Raw genomic sequence first — 19,423 nt, forward strand, 5'->3', positions numbered from 1 at the left:
ATTCCATCTGATCGCCGAGAGTACAGAGTCAAATATATATATTTATAACCCTAACTTTTATTTATTTTTAATGTCTGGTGTCCGTCAGAATATTTTCTCTTGTGCCAAACCCAATAGATCATGTAAGCAGACATATTTTAAGTTGATTTTTCCGCACTTCACTTTTTTTTTATTAATTCTGGTGACATTCCTTGAATAAAATTATTGATCTATCGAATGTGCTGTGAAGTTAGCTGTATAGTTAAGCTTACCATACGTCCCGGTTTTAGCAAGTTTTCCCGCCGTCCCGTTGGTAGATCTAAACGTCCCGCTTTTGCAGTATGACAGTCATAAATATTTTTAATTGATATTAATACAAAATTGATTTATTTTTTCAACGGAGGCAGCCGATTTACCACTGTTTGCAACCCACTTCACTAGTTCAAATACTGAGATAAATTGTTGTCATAATTATGATATGACGTTAATTAATGCCAAACTGTAATGATGAAACATCAAAATGACAAAAACAAAGTGCAAGCTTTTTAACAAGTTGAAGAACGATTTCCATTATTTTTGAGGCAAAGGCCAGTAGTGGAGCTTTACAGCTAACTTTGATGCCTGTAATTTAACCACATGGTATTGAGAAGGTGCAAATTGTCACTAAACCCTGGAATCGAACCAAGGTTGGCTTGTCCAATCCGCACCGTCCCGTTTTTTTGCTTCAGATATAAGGTGAGCCTATGTATAGTGGACAGCCCATATGCCTCAAGCGTTTTCAACTTGGCAATATGCATTTTCCGTGGGTGTCTGGCGCAGATGCCCTGAAAAATTGCGAACCTTAAACCACTCATCCAGCATTCCTAGCTTAGTTTGTTGCTCACACAACTGCACCACATTATGTATCAAGTAACAATTTACATATTTAGAACTTCTAACTCACAAGACCCACATTGTTGACGATGTTGAAAATTGACATTATATCCTGATATATATTGCAACGCTAAGACACTCTAACAAATTACAATCTAAAATTATACAAAACACATTCTCACATTCAAATACGCTTACACACACAATTAGATATTGCCTAAATAATTAGTGACAGTAATAACTCAAGATCAAACCAGACCAAGCATAATACATATGGATTTATCACACTCAGTTCTATCTTATCAAGAATCTGAAAATAATTTTAGAAAAATTACAGGATATATTGCATAAAAATGTGCTTCAAATTAAAAGGATATGTTATGTGTTATTGAAATTAGTCATTTAGTTTTGAATAGCTTGGAGGTGAAAACTTTTTCCTGATGTATTTGAGAAGGAATAAAGGCACACAACTGACGGCTGTGATTACAGCAACTTTCCATAGAAATGCTGTTGTTGTCAAAAACTCTGGATCTAGAAGTAAAAAACGGCTAAATGTCAATGGCGCTGAATCTATTTTTGTCAGTTATTTCATAAGTATTATTGAAATGTTCAAGCAGGATCAAGGTCTTATTCAATTTTCTTTCAAAAAATAACAATAAAGCTTATTTTGGGGGGATGTCTTTTATTTTCATTTATCAAAGACAATATTACGAAGTAGAGAAATATATAAAATATGAAATCAATATGCATTTACATATAAATAACACGTTTTTAATTAAAAAAAACGGCTAAACATTGAATATTCAAAATGACCAATCATTCATCACATGTCGGAGAGATTTCCTGCCATCAACTGGGTCAAAAAAAAATTGTGCTATCGACTAGGTCTAATTTTGAGGTGAGGGCTTACATTAAAATCATTTTTAAAATTCAGGCTAGGTCTTATTTTCGGGAAAAAACGATATTACCAAAATTTGAAACGGGTTTCAAAAGCTGGAATAAATCCTACTGTGAAAATTTTTTTTTATTTCTAGATAGATTATTTTATACTCACCGAAATAATCCTTCAAAATGATGAGTGAAATGATATAAATTGTTAGCGAGCCAATTTCTGATATAACCATGACCCAATGCCATGTCCGAATTGTAAGTGCGACCATAAGTAGTTCCGTTAGTATAAGAGAAGTAAAAGTGATGGCTACAACATGTAGAAAATCTTCGTCGAATAAAAGGAGAGATCCATACATTATGACTCCTCCTAAGAAAATAGAATTGATGATCAATTTTTAAATGCTTTTGACAAGGGCCTGGGTTACGAAATTTATGAAGCTATCATCTTTTTGGGAGGATTGGTTTTACCGGTATGGAGTTCGTAATCGAGATTTTTAATATGGGACACCAACTTATCAGTAATGACCAAAACCGAATAATTCAATATTTTGGAAACATCTTGAGAAAATATTTTTCTATCTAAAGAAAGAATATTCTGACATTCTAAATATGAAAGCAAGTTCATGCAGAAAATTACATAAATCTCTGTTTCATGTTGACTATAACTAAAATGGCATATATATATATATATTTCATTCAATTGAATCATATATCAGCAAATCATAAACATCAGTAATCGATGGAATAAAACTCATACCTTGATAAATGCTGATAATAACCCAGATTAAAAATGTCTTCAAAGATAATGATCGGCCCTGTAAGATAAAAATCATACGAGATGATCGGAAAAAGTCGATACACCAAACCATACTGAAAATAAAACCACTGTGAGCAGATTAGCTAAACAGATATCATTTTCCCCCAATTTTACGAAATATTGCACTACAACACAGCTTTCCCGTCAACCCACTTCTGAGAGGTAGGACTGACTCTACAAACGACATATCTTTATAATAATACACTACCATTATGTCTAGGTAGGATTGCATTTCATATTATATTAGGGAAGAGTAAGTCTGTAATACAAATTACCCCCATGAGATTTAAACCTGTGATTAACACAGGGTAATTAGAACTGCGTTGATTTCTCTTTTGTTTTGAATATCCATACCTTAGTGAGAGCTTTATATAATTCAGGATATAAAAGTGCAGTTTCTGCTGAAACGTCTTGATCAAGAACAAGTGAAAATACAGGAAACATTGTGTAAATAGTTGTGTATCTGAAAATAAATAAAGAAATGTTTACGAATAATTCCTTGAGCTGTTTAAATTTCAATAACAAAGCAAGATATTCGGTTGTGACAATAGTATCCAAATTAATAAACAAGCCAGAAAGTTTTAATGCAATTTATTTGATATTGATTTTCTACTTTGATCCATTCTGGTAGCAAAATCAAAGTATATTTTTTGAATTTCCTTGATGAGATCTGAATATTAAAATATCCTTTTTCACAAATATTCCATTTTAAATTATTAATATTGTATAATCCCAAAGTGAGTTTTGTGAAAAGATTCCACCTTTACGATAAATTACAAGAGAATATTCGCAATTTTCTGGAATCCCGCCAAAAATTTACTTTGAACAAGGTATGAAGGATTATTAAAACATTACAATGCTTTGCATTGCATTACTTCTATGATTTATTTCACTGACTGAACATTCATCAATTTTTTTTAAATTCAACTTCAAAAAAGTGTCTCACCCAACCATAAGAATTCCTTGATAAATTGAAACTGATGAAAAGTAAAATACAGATGAAAAAACAGCCTGAAAAGAAATAATAAATGTTAAATGTGTGTTACCCCTAGGTAATATTTCAAGTTCTATCTGTAAAAACCTGGTAAATTTGAACATTTTTAATACAACACTATTAGACATATAACGCAGTATTATCTTTGAATCTAAGTCAAGTCTCTCAACTAGTTAGCGAAGTTATTTTTACATGGCACAAATTACTTCGAGTCTTCGAAAAAGATTGACCGAAGACCGAAGTTGACCGAAAATTTACAATGACTCTTGACTTCGGTTAAAAACAATTTGGTTCCGACTAAAAGTTGAAAAAAATATTCATGTCTGAAAAATTCAAATCAAATTTTGAAAACAAGAGCTTTGGCAACTAGACCATTAATAACGCTTAGTAAATTCAATGACGTGTCTGTGTAGAACATGACCTTTCCTACCACCATTCTGACTGTGAATCCAGTGAATTCAGAATTTCAACTTCCACTCCTAGTTGGGAATTTGGAAATATAGAACATATACCCAATATTAAGAAGCTCTTCCCACCTGCATGACTGAAATGATAAGACCACGATGAATGATAAATTGACTCAATGAAGCCGATCTTTTATAACTGTTGCGACCGTGAACAACGAGCAACGGACCAACATGTTTAAATTGAGTAACAGAAAAATCTGCGGCAAGTGATGCTTGTCTTCCTTCTTTTCCTACAATACCGATTCCGCAATGAGCAGTTTGAATCATGCTAACGTCATTACCACCATCCCCTGAAAATATTGATAAATGAATTACAAAATTGTAATGCTCAAAATGCCACCTGAATGTTAAAATAACTATTCCAGAGGTCATATAAAAGATGTGCACATGCTGCCATTTAGAGTGTTCCCAAAATTTTTTGAGTGGAATACTGGACCCCATAGCACTCGGAAGAAATTTAAAAAATAAAATAAAAGTAAAGCCTTGAAGCAACATCTTCTATCTTCAAGTAATGGAAATTTGAAATTAATTGGTTCGGGTATTGCGGAAAAAAGGGGTTCACACTAAGTCACACGTAAATTTTTCTAAAATGATCCATATGCACACCTAATTTCCAATAATACTTTAATAGTTTTCATTCAATCATTTTAACACTCCAGTTCAGCTGAAACTTAAAAAAAATTTGAACTTCGTAAGAGGCAGTGAATTATGTATGAATTGTCATAGCATAATAAGGTTGGCAGAGAGGAGGCATACTGTTACACTGTTATACTTTGGGCGATAGAGTTTTGTCTACTGATCTGAGTATTATAAGTTGAAATAAGTCCGCAAGTTAAATATCTTGTAATTAATCTGCTTGGAGAGTAAACATCATCCTCTTCAAGTGATATAACAAAAAAATTATTATAACTGGCTAACTTGTCCCATAATTGAAATGGGAATGGTAACTAGGCGAGAGGCTGCAATATGCCATATGATTAAGCTGTCTTGTCATCTTTTCTCTCTCCCACAAGATAAGTATGACACCCTGTCCTATCTTATCCTAGTTATTAAAATAATATTAATCTTACCTATTGCACATGTTCTTTTGTTAGCATGTTCTCTCAATAGTCGAACAATTTCAGCTTTTTGTGTCGGTGAGCATCGACAAACGACTACAGCAGGACATTGACAAGCAAGCTCGATAAATTCATGCTCATAGAATTCGAGACATGAAGCGAGAGATTCTCCTCGTATGATTAAAGCAGCATCAGATGCTCGACGCCGAAAGGAATTTAACTCTAAATGTGCTTCATTGCGAGTAGTGACCTAAAACAAAAGATAGAATTCAGCAAAAAGTTTCAAACTAGGGCTGTGGAGTAATTTTTTCAATATAAAATAATTTTTGACAACAAAATCATATGTAAACCTTGAATAATATTAAGAGCTTTTAGTAAACATTTTTCTAGAAGGCATTTTCACACCTTAACTCCAATTTGGCTCTGTAGAACAGTAGTACAACTTAATATTACATGATGATATCAAACTAAATTGGCATTTTGAAGGCCTTGCGGTACAACAAAATGGCCTTTTTCTATTTCTAAAATCTGTAAAAAACACTAGACTTTGGCTTTTTCAGAATTTTCATACCTCCAGCACCAAGCTTATATAGATACATAAATAAAAACTTGGAACTTGTTTTTTTACTTGTCAAATTAATACTGTTTGAGTTTCTCTTGATAAGTTTGACTTCATTATCGCCAGTAGTGGTTCGAATTTCTACTGGAAATCCCAAATTCAAAACAATCAAGATAACGACTCCAGCTACTTGGAGTTTAAAAATACCATTCCGATGTTAAAAATTACAAAAAATAAAACAGAAACAGTTTACATACTTGTTTAAAAATATATATTTCTTGAACTCTTGAAACAAGTCTTGAACTTTTTGCAATACATGTTGCTGTCTCTAGTTTATCTCCTGTTAACATCCAAATCTGAAAATAGAAAGACTCAGTACATCATGATTGAAATTTGATTCGAAAGTGTGAACCAACACAGGGTGATCAGCTGTGTGATAACAATCATGTTCATAACATCCAGCACAATGTCTGTTACATTTCGAATCATTTTCGAAAGTATATTGATTTTAAAAGACATGTTGGGAATTCAGATTACCAAAATCATCATTTTTTGAACAAATATTTTAAAATAACTGTAAAATATTGAGATTACCTAGTTTGATTATTTTAATTAGTGAAAAACTATCACAACAGAAAAATACCCATTGCGAAAAAGTAGCAAGATCATATATTTTAAAACTGTATCCGTTTGTTGATATTTCCCTGGAAAAAATGTTTTATGTAACATACCCTGATCCCAGCATTCTTTAAATTTTCTAGGGTAGGTCGAACATCAGTTTGTAGTTGGTCTTCCACTCCTGTCACACATAGCAATTCCATATCTCGTTCCAATGTTTCAACAACTGACGATACATGCATCGATCTGTCTGTTACACTTAGTTTCGCTTGGTTGTACCTCGCCTGTAAAATAATTTACAGGTTTTAACAGTATTTGAGACAGGAGGATTTACATATATTTATATCCCGAGGAAAGGAAAGTCGATGAGCTTAATCATATGGCGAACCACGACCTCTCGTCCGGTTACCAGTCCGTGTCGGGTATGGGATTAGTTTGCCAGCTATTTGTTTTCGGAAGCATGAACTTGATGGTGGAGGAAGCCGTAACCAACCAGCGGTTACGTGAACCACCTCACAGTGCGAGGAGTCCAGTATTCCTCTCGCACATAACTGTCTCGTATGAGATTCGAAAAAAAGCGATAGTCTAATAAAGCGGTATTGAAGCCGCATCGAAAAGTTTTGCGATAATTATAAAGTCTGATTTGAAAATTCTCTGAAACTTGGAGTCAGAAAAAGTTGCCAATCAGTATGCGGAAAGCGAGAAGGCAAAATTTTTAAAATTGCTTGAGTTTTGAATTCTGATCAAAATTTTCTCCGAAGCCATAGCCCTGATTGTGATAGCAGAAATATGGTGAACATGTGGTGTGGTATGTATATATGGTGAAATTTTTAACAGATTCTAAATTTTTATATTATTATTGATGAATTTGTAAACTTAGAAAATCCAGAAATCCATCACCTTTGCAGCTGCCTGCTATATTTTATTCAGATTTACATCACATTTTTCTCAAAATAAGTTTTCATCCAATATTTAACCCAATTTCTTAGTCATACAGTCGAAAATAGATCCTACTTAAATTTTAAATAATTTTAAACTGTGTGGATCTCTCAACAAGCAAATTTTAATTTCCTAAAAATACCTCAAAATCTCGATATATTTCTTCTGACAGGATTTTTTTGGCCACGACCAGAGTTCTTAGTCCTTCTCTTGCCATGTTTCCACACTAAAAATATAATTTGAAAATTTGATAATGAACATTTTTACACTCTCGAAAAATGTAACAACATGTAGCATGAATTTCATTGTTAATACCTCTTCATCCAGCCAATCATTGTACCGTACTACGTTAGTCATAACGACATCTGCACCTTTCATGTAGAATGTAATTTCATTTGTCGACGTGTCTCGAACTATGATTCCCATTCTTTTGCTCTCAGAAGTAAATGGAAAAACCTGAATTGAAGAATGGGAAAATCAATACAGGATTAGGATAAGCCATTTCAATTAATGATATGAGATATTTATATGTTTTTGACTACGAACAAGAATCTACACAAGCAGCCCATAAGAAGGTAACTAATTTTGTTCGCCAACTTTACATAAAGTTGTGTAAAGGGACTGAAACCTATGGGCAGAAGGTATATTCACTTGGCTAATACAGATAGTCCCCAAAATCGTAATAGAATCAAAATAAGGAAAATCGGAATGAAATTATGGCCCAACCCTAACCTGGTACACACTACTACACTATTCGACTATATTGGCCAAATTGAGGAATACAGTGCTCTAAATGAAAGCAATAAAAGTTTAGTTGCAAGCCAGTAGATTACCAGATACCATAGTCATTATCTTTTCTTTACATTTCAAATAATTAGAAAGTCACTTGGTTCATTGATCAAAAATGTGATAAATTTTTGTTGTTCCGGTGTCAAAAAATGTATTCTTTGTAATTGCACACACTTTTTTTAGAAATGATTTCATGTTGGTTACTTGCTTTATTGATAAACTAAATGCACTACAGAATGATTAATGATATAGAAAACTTTTATCTGAGAAACAGGGGTTTCAAAACACTGATTTTTATCAAATTTTTTAAAAAATTGAGATTTTTATTAAAAATAAATATATCTGTGATAAAAAGCTAAAATGTTTTATAGAAATTCTAACCCATGATTATATTCATCAAGGCCCTTTGTCGAATTATCATCAATAGCAAGCGAAAAACTACAAGTACGTCTTATAATAAATGTCAAGCACAAATGCATTGTTCATTCTGAATAATTCCAGATTTCTAGAACATGCTTTTTCATATAATATTATTGGATTAAAATAAACTATTCAGTTTTTAATGGTCATTGGATAAGATTTAAATCAATTACCTGTAATACAGTGTAATGAATGAGAGTTCCGTAAGGAGTTCGAAGTTCAATTGAAGTTAAATCACGCCGAAACAACGTCATACCAACTAATTCTGTCCATTTAACAAGAGCAATCTGTAAAAGAAATTATTACTGAAGCTTTGTGTAGTCTCAAAAGCAAAGAATATTTTTATAGTACATGGAAGTCCATCAAGGTTTGAACCTTTTTAAAATTGCGAAGGGAATTTATCGATACCATATACTGTTTTAGCCCTCACAGATGTATTAAGTGAAGAAAAAATACTTAAACAATTAGTGATTAAAAAACAACAAATCTGGTCAAGATATATTGAGAACTTACTTCAAATTAACAAAATTGAAATTGTGAAGGAACTTTATGGACACTCTTATTTTATATAGTTTAAAACCTTCGCATAGAACTAATGTATGAAGAGCCTCTTTGTTTTTGGAAAGATCTTAATCTTTAATTTTTATCGTAACCTGAAAGATAGTCTGGCTATTGTTGGGTATCGAAATAGTTAAACAGTTATTTGTTTCAGATGCATGAAATTGATGGTGACGGAAGCCATAAGTGGTCGGCAGTTCTTCAACCATCAATTCCATCCAGAAGGGATTGCTGAACCATAACAGGTTCAGGTAACTGTTGGTCAGTTACGACTTCCGCCATCATCAAGTTCATACATGTGAAACAAATAACTGTTTAATCTTATTCTAATTTTAGACGAAGCTCTAGAATAGCAGGCACTTTAAATAATATTTGAATATGTTTTTCACACAATTTCAAGCCTCGTTACGTTTCTAAACCTACCTCATCTGGGCTTGCTGCTTGATAAGTTCTTGTTTGATCAAGAGTTTCATGATTGATATTATTCAATTCTGCATCAGATTCTGTTTCTTCATAAACAGGTGTTACATTGTGACATAGAGCAAGAGCTAGTGGAATAATGAGAAATAAGTAACATTCCTCGTACAGAAAATTAATACAACGGTAAAAGCGACTCCCGAGAATAGACAAGAGAGGTAACTATGGAAACGCACTGAGAGAAATCTTAATGGTTCATAACAATATTCCAAGTGAAAGAACAGGCATAAAGTTTTAGCGAGGGTTTGGCAATTTGGTTAAATCAAATAAAATGAAATCCAATGAACTAAATGAACAGTCGTATTTACAATCTTTGAAATAAATCAGCCATATCCCAGAGTGAAATAGTCTTTGAAAAGATGTCATATTCGGTTTGCATTAGTTTTGTATGTCTGTTCACCAAACGTGGATAGGAAAAAAACATTTTCTGTAGAAGCTATATAAGACTTGCTGAAAATAGGGTGGAACATCAAGGATTATCCCCACCTTCAGCATGTTAGGAGTTGAGTCGGAACCATTGTCATAAACCAGGAGTGTGCAATATTTTTTGTCGGCGGGTCATATAACTAACTATATACCTTACTTGGGCCACCCTCTTGTCATAGACAGTTGAGAGGTACAGTCAGAAAGAAAATTGGGTATGATCATATTGTTATATCCTGATAGCTTACCTTTGACAGCCTCTACTACTCTGTATTGATCACTTTTTTTAATCTTGGATTTCTGTTTCCGAGGTGTTGTTGAAATCAAAGTTTGATCTTCCGTTATTATCGAAGGATCAGGATATGATTGACGAAGATAATTCTCAACCTGAATCAGGATAAGAAAATTTTAATTTAAAAAAACTGCAAAAAGTAAAAAAAGAGTAATTTAAAATTGTATGGAAATGTCAACATTACATATTAATAGGGTTTGCTGAAAAATGAAAACTTGCAATGTGGCCGTAATTTTCCTCAAAGCAAGCAAAATTTTGAATTAAGGAACAGAGGAAAGTCCAGATGGCTGATCATGACTTGTGATGGCATCAGTTGCAGGTCATAACTAAAGATGTTACCAATTTTATCGCCAATACAGATGAATGGAATATCCAGATAACTTATATTTTTATCCTTACATCAGGTATAGATTCCACTCCATATGAAACAGTTCCCACATGAAGTCGTTTGAAGATCATTTCATTTCTAGTTAAAGTTCCTGTTTTGTCTGTAAGTAAATAATTGATTCTGCCAAGTTCTTCTGGAATGGTGCTTGTCCTAAGAATAAAAAAATGGCGGAATCCAGTCAGAAAGAAAAATAATACTACAATACTAATACTACAATGATTGATTGCTTTGTTAGAACCATTATCAGTAGCTTTTCAACAATTTTTAAAAACATTACTACGTGGGTGCGATTATCAAGTGGTTAAAGCGCTAGACCAGGGGTTTTTAAACGTCGGGGCGTGTCCCACAAGGGGGGTGTAGACTATTTATTAAGGGGGCGAGAAGCCAATTAAAAATGAAAATATTTGTCAGATTTTATTTAGCCCGCATTATTTTAAATATTCACATTTTTTTATTGTTTACATTTCTTTATTATGTACACGTATTTTCAAAGTGTTATTTGAATAAAACATACTTTCACCATACTATCGTTATTTGTAGCTTATTATTAGTTAGTTATTTTTTTAGCAGGGTGCACGACTTCCTAAATTCTAAAAAAGGGACGAGGCTTAAAAGTTTGAGAACCACTGCGCTGGACGTGGCATCAAAGGGTGTAATAAATTGGGTAGACAAAATGCCGAGCTGAAAAAGTTCGAACCTACTAAAAACAGCAGATTCGTGCATATTATTAGATATGAATGACTGCTTGTACAAGACCTTTGTCGAGCAGAAAGGACATAGCGTCATATAAAAAAGGATCCTCTGACAATTAATGCTCTACTTTTACCAAACTATTTACCTGACAATTGTCCCTGGTATCCTCTTATCTCTTTCAATGAACCAGCTATAGACGGCTTTACCCATGTCCAGATTAACTCGAAGACTTATTGGAATAATATATGAAAATAGTATAATAAATCGGAACATGTAGCGGTACCATGGTCCTTGGAAACCCTGCAAAATCAGAAATTTATAAAAAAAAAATTAACAATCGGAAATAAAATTTAAAAATTTTGAGTGGATAGTGAGAAGTTTTTGAGTTTTATCCCCAGTTAATTAGGAATGCCAGGAGTAATGACTCAATTTGAGTGAGACTCCAGTAACATTTGTTCAAAGATGAAACTTGACTCATGAAATGACAACGTGGACATGAAATGACATGTATTGTAATGACATGACTACAGTTTCCTTACAGTGCTGTAGTTAAAATAGTTTTTGCATGATCTCTGACATAAAGACAATAATTTAATAGATCAGGAAGTTGACACCACATGATTCTAATTTAAATGGCTCAATACTATTTGATAATAATGTTAAATTTATTTGACACAATTCAAGTTAACACTTGATAGCAAGAGATTTTCTAAGAAACATGTTTCAACTAAATGTAAGACTTTGATGACATGGAAAAATAATAATTTGTCACACACCTTCACAGCAACAAGTGCAAGAGACAGAACAACGACGGCAGCAAATAATATTTTTGTCAATTTATTGATTTCTTCATCAAGCAGACCAACCTTATAGTAGAACCAATAAAAAAGTGTATCAAAAAGTTGATAAGATGGAGACTTATTACCAAGGCTGTCGAGCCAGAAATTGGCGTGCTTGACTTGGAAATGAAGCAGAGTCCTCTAAAACTCCTGAAGTCGGAGTTGAGGTAAAGATTTGGAATTCTCAGGAGACGAATGTATGTTTTTTAGATTCTCAATAGTGATAATCAAAATCAATAGTCAGAAACAACCATTTTTTTTGAGTTTTTTAGTCAGGAGAAAAAAATATATCAGGAGTCTTTCGAGTAGTCAAGAGTGGTAAAAAGTTTTCTGATGGTAAAAATTACAAACTTTATATCCTTTTTGGGCTAAAATAACAAAATTTAAGTCAAAATTCACCTTGGTTTTTGGATTTGAAGCATTCATTACACTTCTTGTATGTTTCCCAGTATAGATAACAACACCAATAGCAGTACCAGATGCAACAACAGTATCAGACCATAAAGTATTTTCAATGCCCAATGGCTCGTCTATATTGTCACCAGAATCATCAATCTGGATGGAAAAAAGAAATTTTGAGTTCATTGAGAAACATCGACAACATTTTAACAAATACTGATGCCAAAGTTTTCAATAGAAACAAAGAAGGCTTACATCGTTTTCACTATGGTTCTATCAGAGTCAGGAGATGGCTGCTGGGTGTCTGAAATAATTCTACTAATAAAAAAAATTCACCACCAAATTTTCTTTTAAAAATCCTCTTGATGGGGATTAGGGTTTGGGTTGAATTTTATATGGAAGGAATTTTTCACAAAAGAAATTGTCCAGTGGGAGATCTTTTTGAAATTTTCCTAGCACAAAGTCAGAATCAAGTTTTTTGATCTAAAATTGTAGGAACCCAATTTAACCCAACCTTATTAAGGTTATCTGAATGGGGTTGGAGTTAGAAATCGAATAAAACATTTTCGACTCGAAAGTCGTGATTTCAAGCCAAGCCAATTTTTTGGCAAACAAATGCTGTTGGATATTTATATTATACAAAATTCATATCAAAAGTGTGATATAATAGGTCAGTTTTTAAAAAAATAGACAGCTCATACTGCCAAATACCAGCTGCGTAATACAGCTTATTTTAAGCCTTGCAAGCAAAACAACTAACAAAATGATTGGCAAAATATAAAAAGTTGGAAACTAAATTAAAAAAAGGCAGAATGAATAATAAAGCTTCTTCACTGAAATAGTACTTAAACTAAATCAATTTAAAAGCAGATAAAATACACTGGACATTTTAATATACCGGTAATAATAAATTCTTATTATGTAAACTAACCACAATTCCACCAATACAATACATTCAATAAATAATTCAGGATTATGTATTGAAGCGTCTCAAATATATTGAGCAATTTATGTGAAAGACATCAGCAATTGAAGAATCGATGAGGATTGCTTTGCTAGCTAATTTTAATGACAGATAATGTTGTCAAATATGGATGATTGATTGTAAGTATAACATGACATAATTGCCGAAACTTTTAGCAAATAAAAAAAATAAGAATAAGTTTTTGACAAAAGTTCGGAAAATGTGTAATATAGAACTTTTATTAAACTTACTATTAACTATTAGTAAATTTTACTTAATCATCTTAGCTTAAATGATTAAGGAAGTTAGCAGTTAGCACTATGTCATTAATATCGTAACATCATAGTTTAATTAGGCTTGGGCTCCCCTTTAATATCGCAACATGTAAGATTCAAAAACTTGAATCTAAAAACTTGTTGGAATTTTTGGTCCCTACTTGGATAAAGTAACGTTTTTATCCATACTCTAAACAAGGTTCCAGACAGCAGCTGCTGAGTGCTGACATAAATTAATCATTTGGGAAAAAATTATAACCAGTTGTAAATTGTATTTCATACCGTTGTAAATGTACCGGTAAAAGAATTGATGTTGATATGAGGTTTCTCTGCATATAGATAAGGTTTTAATTCGAATATATCAGCAGTGGATTCAACTTTTTGTGTGCTCGGTACAGCAAGTCGTAGTTTCCAGTCTGTTTCACCGTCCAGTTGGTCAGTACGAATGAAACATGTACCTGAAAAGCAACAACATTTTAATTACTTAATATCCAATAAAAAGTGCAGTTCATTCGCAGTAAGGCTATGGAAATCAGAATAGGAAAAAATAAGTTAAACGCACCATTCTTTTCCGACGTACGCAAGAATATCAGATCTGCAGGAATTCTTTGATCTTTTTCAATCATTATGACATCAGAGACCTGAGAAATAAAAAAAATGAAAATTAAAGCAGAAAAAATTGAAAAGTCCAGCACAATTGCGAATTTAACCACAAATGAGAAGAACCCAGAAACACATATATCAAGTACAGTTTAGGTTAAAAAAAATTAAAACAACAGGATCTCATATTAACACATGAATAATACCTGTATACTTGAAGCAGGTACAGTTGCAATACTCCCATCGGTGTTAATTTTTTTATACATTGATAAATTGATTTCACGATCCCGAAAATGTCTTCTCAATTCATCCATACCTTCTCGTAATAGAGTTACGCTCAAAACAAAAGCCTAGAAAATAACAGATAATGTTGCAATAGACAGCAATATTCGCACTGTTGATAATGACGCTAAATTCATTTCATATATTGTCAGGTGCAAATATGAGCAAATTATAAAATAAGTCATTCGATAAAAAAAACTTCACATATCCAAATTGGGGCCTATGATCCGAAATAAAGAACTAGATGCGTGCGGCCCGAATCAAGTACTCAAAAGTCCGGATTCAAACCGTCCAGCCAGTTGAGTAGCCCCGTCCTAGGTTACCAGGGGATGCAACCAGGATTTGTAAGAGCCGGGCTTCTAAATCGAAAATTCCATTATGATGGTTGCTGATACAATTGCCACGATCATGCCACTTGGAAAAAAGCAATCTTTCCAGTGGATAATGAATTTTCTTTCGCCTAAAATATTCCATCTATGGCCGATATGAAGAGATAAAATGTTTTGGTATATTAATTCAATGGTATTAAACGACTTTGCCATTGAGTCACACTACTCAAAATACTGCAGCAATCTGCATGGTAAACTGCTCGATTTTAATTGGATTTTATTCACATTTTTGCGATCTTACAAATTCATCAAATTTGAGCTGTTCTTGCGATGCTGAATGCCACTCAAGATCATTTTTAAGATATTTGTTAGAAAATCAGCGATGAAATTCCTAAGTGTATAATATAAAATTCAATAAAAAATTCATTAAACATACTTTACTTGGATTAGCTATATATCATTCTAATAATCTGTGGAAAAAGCTGTGTGTGGCCTCACAGTAATTTAAGAATGTATAACTGACTACAGTGTATAGTGTATATTACAACAGAGCACAATGTGTGTCATAAGCAATAGGAAAACAAAATCTAAAACAGCATTTTTAATCTGTTTGGGCACTCCCTAAAAAAAATTAAAAAAAAAATGTTTTTAATTATATTTTAGGTATTTTTATAACACAACCTTTCAGTCTCAAAATTCACTCCCTTACTTTCAGTGAATATGTTCAAAGAAAATACATACAAGAGGTCCCCAATAGGTGTACAGATATCCTATCTTCAATTCTGGAATGAATTGTGAACATGCCATCACCAGAAAATACAGATTGAGGAAGAATTTAAATTGGTTGTACAGGACCTGAAACACAAATGTAAAATGTTAATTATACAAACCTATTATTACAATTTCATACAATTGTTTAATCAAGCATCAAAATAGGCAGTATTCATTTCATAAACTCAATACAGCTTCATTAGTTTCAATAGAAAATCAATTTTTCAATAAATTCCTAGATTATAAACCGTAGGTTTCTAAAATAAAATTATTGGTCATTAGAACAGTAACAATCAAGGCCAAAAGAGATAATTGGAAATCAAGAAGAATGTATATTAATACAAGTAGAAACAAAATTACATCATATAAACTGTAATTCGTTCAGAAATTTATATTTACTATATTGCAAAAACATGTTTTTGCATCAATTTATGCAAACTATTCTCAGTTTTGGTATCAGTATTTTATTTTAAAAAAGATATACATACCCCTGGAACAAATGTAATAATATTGTACTTCTGATTACAAATCTTGTTCGCTGGAAATTTGTGTTCCTTCCCATCAAGGGTGTTAGCCTGTAACAACAAATCAAAGCATAGCATAAATAGGTACCCATTTTAACATTGGATCGGCCATATGGTGTATCATGAAAAGCTTTAGGGATATGCTCACGACTGCACCTCTGATTACCCTGCATGGGCTCGTAAGTTTCAATCCCATGCAGGGTAAATTATGTAATCATGTGCAATAGGATTGCTGGACTCCTTGCCACCATAGGTGGGCCCATGTGAAGGCTGGTCGATTACTCCACTATCAAAAGTCCATGCATCTGAATGCAAATAACTGACTAACAATCCCATACACGTCATGGACTGTTAACCAGATGAGAGGCCTAGGATGGAGCCGTATTATTAACTTTTCTCCTTTTCGGAGTAAAAATGTGAATCTTATCCTATTGGTTAAAGCTAAGAATGTCTGCAACAAATAAAATTAAAATATTCTCAATATTTCATGTTAATAAATTGTTATTTCAGAGCGGTATATTTTTCAAAATTAAGCAACTCTAGTTATGGTTATTTTGTAAAGGACCACAAAAAGCAATTTCAGTAACTGAAAATTCAAAATATCACCTGCAAACCAACATGTACTGTTCTTGGTCCCAATTCCTTCCCTCTTTTGCAGCACGCACAACATCTGGAAATATAAAAATATAAAGTTAAAATTTTCAATATAGTCCTCTTTCCTGGATAACTTCACAGAAAGCCTACTAATACCCTTAATTCTTAGTAATTTTCTTCTCTGCTAGGTAAGTACACAAAACATCTTATATAGCTCATAAAAATAAATTCGTTGAGCAAAGCCTAATTGAAAGCGAGACCAATCATTTCGAATATTACGCCTTAGAATGAATATATATTTCATATAGTAAGCATCCATGATTGCTTGTACAGGGCCTTGTGTGTAACTTTAGGAAAGTTTATCAATTTTGAAATTATGTTGGTCTTACTTAACCCTTGCTATTCCAGCCATGCCAAATTGAGGAAACTGCTACATAAAGATTTGAATTAAGAATTAAAATGAAGGGACTTGTAGTTAATAATACACAATATACCAGTACACCCCCTAAATCGACGTATATACAGGGTTTTAACAAAACCTGTTAGTCAGTCAAATTTTATTTTAAGAAGTATATTTTCAATATATCTCAAACAGGTTTGTTTTATTTTCATCTGTGTTCATTCACGTATTTGAATACACATTTAGATGCCACAAAGTTCTTTTATGTAATTTAATAAAGAGCAAGTCTTTGCTCACTTCAAAAATAAACCCATTGAAGCGGAACAACATCGTGAAAAAAAAGACTTTCGATGTAAAGGTATGGACGAGTACGTTTCCAAATCTTCATCTCCTGTCGTCATTTCTATTTCAGTTGGACCCATCGACATCAGTGGAATTTCATCTAAGCCATTAGATGAAACATTGCTGAAATGAGAAATAATAAAGAAAAGTCTGAATGTTGTGAGGTTTGGATGTTTCCATACAGGGACAACTGGTAAGACAGATCACAGTGCAGTATGAGATTGTATGATCAAACTTAATCACAAGTACCTTATACAGTTGTACCTGTACGTTTTGGCCCGAGCAGGCTTTAGTGCCAGAGTGCGGAGCAGTAGGGTACAGTTCTCGGATTCTGTGATGTCTGAGATTTCGGACAATAAAAAAAAACTATATTTTTCTCGGGAACGAGGGCGTGATGGCAAATGCGTCATATGCCCCCTTTTTCCTTCAGTAAATCAGATTATTATTAGGAATCCAATGGTGACGTTTTTAGATTGAGCTTTCTTTTACAGTAGGGCACACTATCCAAATTTCAAGAAAGTCCCGTCCCTCGGTTCAATGAAACAAACACTCCATGTGTGACAGATGCAGATAGCAGATGCTTGGGAACCGTGCCAAGCTTGTTTCGATAATAATCTAAAATAATCGTGATCGTCACATGACCAAAACTGTCATTTTTTTGTTCGAAACTCTCGAATGTCATGGTAGAAAATTTATTCCTTCGGTAAATCGGATTATTTTTTTCCATTGGAATTCATTGATACCGTTTTTAGATTGCGCTCCTTTGAAGTTTTTTGCGCAACTTCATTTCATTGTATTTTTAACGATATTGAGGGACAACAATGTCCAAACGTCCCCCAAAGAAGGGTGTTTGTCAATCGGCAAAATGGAATTCTTTGAAACGAGATAATGTCTCTCGCACTGTAAAGTGTTTTTAGTTTATTGCGTGGGTTTGTCGATATTGTATACCAGGCTGTCTCGCTTAGGGGAGGTTAACAATCACAGTTAGAATTGATTTTTTTTTAATGTGGGGGTTACGTTAATCAACAAAGCACCAATTTCGTTAATTAATAAAAACAACATATTTCTTGCATAATTTTGTGAAAAACATTCATTTGTGATTTTACATTTTGGATTGATTTTCAAAGTTTACCCGTCGGCAAAATTAGTTTTGAAAGTTTCCCAGTGGGCAAACTAAAAAAGGTTAAGAACCTTTGATTTAAGCCTACTACTGTACCGGTACTAACCTTGGTATCCTCGAATACTTCGCACATCTTTTGCGCGAGTCAAGTAAAGGAAATTTAGTTGCGTCCATGGATCAGAAAACGGACATATTTATCCTCCTTCTCTGTAGCACCTTTATCCGTTTGTTTACCTCCGCTATTACTAAAAAGCTGTATACTTTGACCGTAAATATATGCTACTACGCTTTGACGATAAAGGTTTACAACAAAACTCAACCAAAAGAATGAGAATCAGACCACTCGTTCATAGAATTAGATCGTTACAGCGATTTCCTGAGCTTCATCAACAAAAATGTCACGAGACTTTATCGCGTTATTGACTAGGTCTTATTTTAAGGGGAGGGCTTATATTAAAATCATTTTTAAAATTCAGGCTAGACCTTTTTTTCAGGGTAGGTCTTATTTCCGGGAAACGGGGTAGGTTGCGAAGAGCATGAAATATGGGCTTCGGAAATAATAAGAAACATTTTACGCCCTCCCGTGGATTTCATTAAAAAGTACAAAAAAAAATAATTGTTTATTTTTTTGGTAAACTTGGTTGAAATACAAAATTCTTTTAAATTTGTTACATACACATTATTCATGAAATTAAAGATTATACTCTATATCAGTCATTTTTGAAAAACTAGCAATTCTGTCTGTCTCC

At 33.1% G+C, this 19,423-nt stretch overlaps 1 protein-coding gene across 1 annotated transcript; it reads right to left on the minus strand.

Moving 5' to 3' along the window:
- Positions 1-957: 957 nt before the first annotated feature.
- Positions 958-19,167, minus strand: LOC120342556 (putative phospholipid-transporting ATPase IIB). Its single transcript, XM_078112126.1, has 26 exons — positions 18,781-19,167; positions 17,510-17,677; positions 16,825-16,888; positions 16,183-16,269; positions 15,665-15,778; positions 14,519-14,662; positions 14,275-14,353; positions 13,995-14,170; positions 12,474-12,629; positions 12,012-12,101; positions 11,381-11,535; positions 10,554-10,692; positions 10,111-10,249; positions 9,386-9,510; positions 8,578-8,691; positions 7,511-7,651; positions 7,338-7,421; positions 6,370-6,540; positions 5,896-5,994; positions 5,092-5,329; positions 4,091-4,311; positions 3,507-3,571; positions 2,915-3,023; positions 2,501-2,558; positions 1,907-2,110; positions 958-1,383 (listed from the first exon to the last, which is right to left on the minus strand). The coding sequence occupies exons 1-26, from the start codon at positions 18,846-18,848 to the stop codon at positions 1,247-1,249; spliced, it is 3,345 nt and encodes a 1,114-aa protein (XP_077968252.1). The 5' UTR covers positions 18,849-19,167; the 3' UTR covers positions 958-1,246.
- Positions 19,168-19,423: the final 256 nt, after the last annotated feature.

This window comes from Styela clava, chromosome 1 (assembly GCF_964204865.1).
Source record: "Styela clava chromosome 1, kaStyClav1.hap1.2, whole genome shotgun sequence".
NCBI lineage: Eukaryota > Metazoa > Chordata > Ascidiacea > Stolidobranchia > Styelidae > Styela > Styela clava.

Coding starts and splice junctions, on each gene's coding strand:
- LOC120342556 (XM_078112126.1), bottom strand. CDS start 18,848: ATGGACGCAACTAAATTTCCTTTACTTGACTCGCGCAAAAGATGTGCG. Junction 12,630..13,994: donor TTACCGGTACATTTACAACG/GTATGAAATACA, acceptor TTTTCCATCCAG/ATTGATGATTCTGGTGACAA. Junction 1,384..1,906: donor CATTTTGAAGGATTATTTCG/GTGAGTATAAAA, acceptor TTTTACTTCTAG/ATCCAGAGTTTTTGACAACA.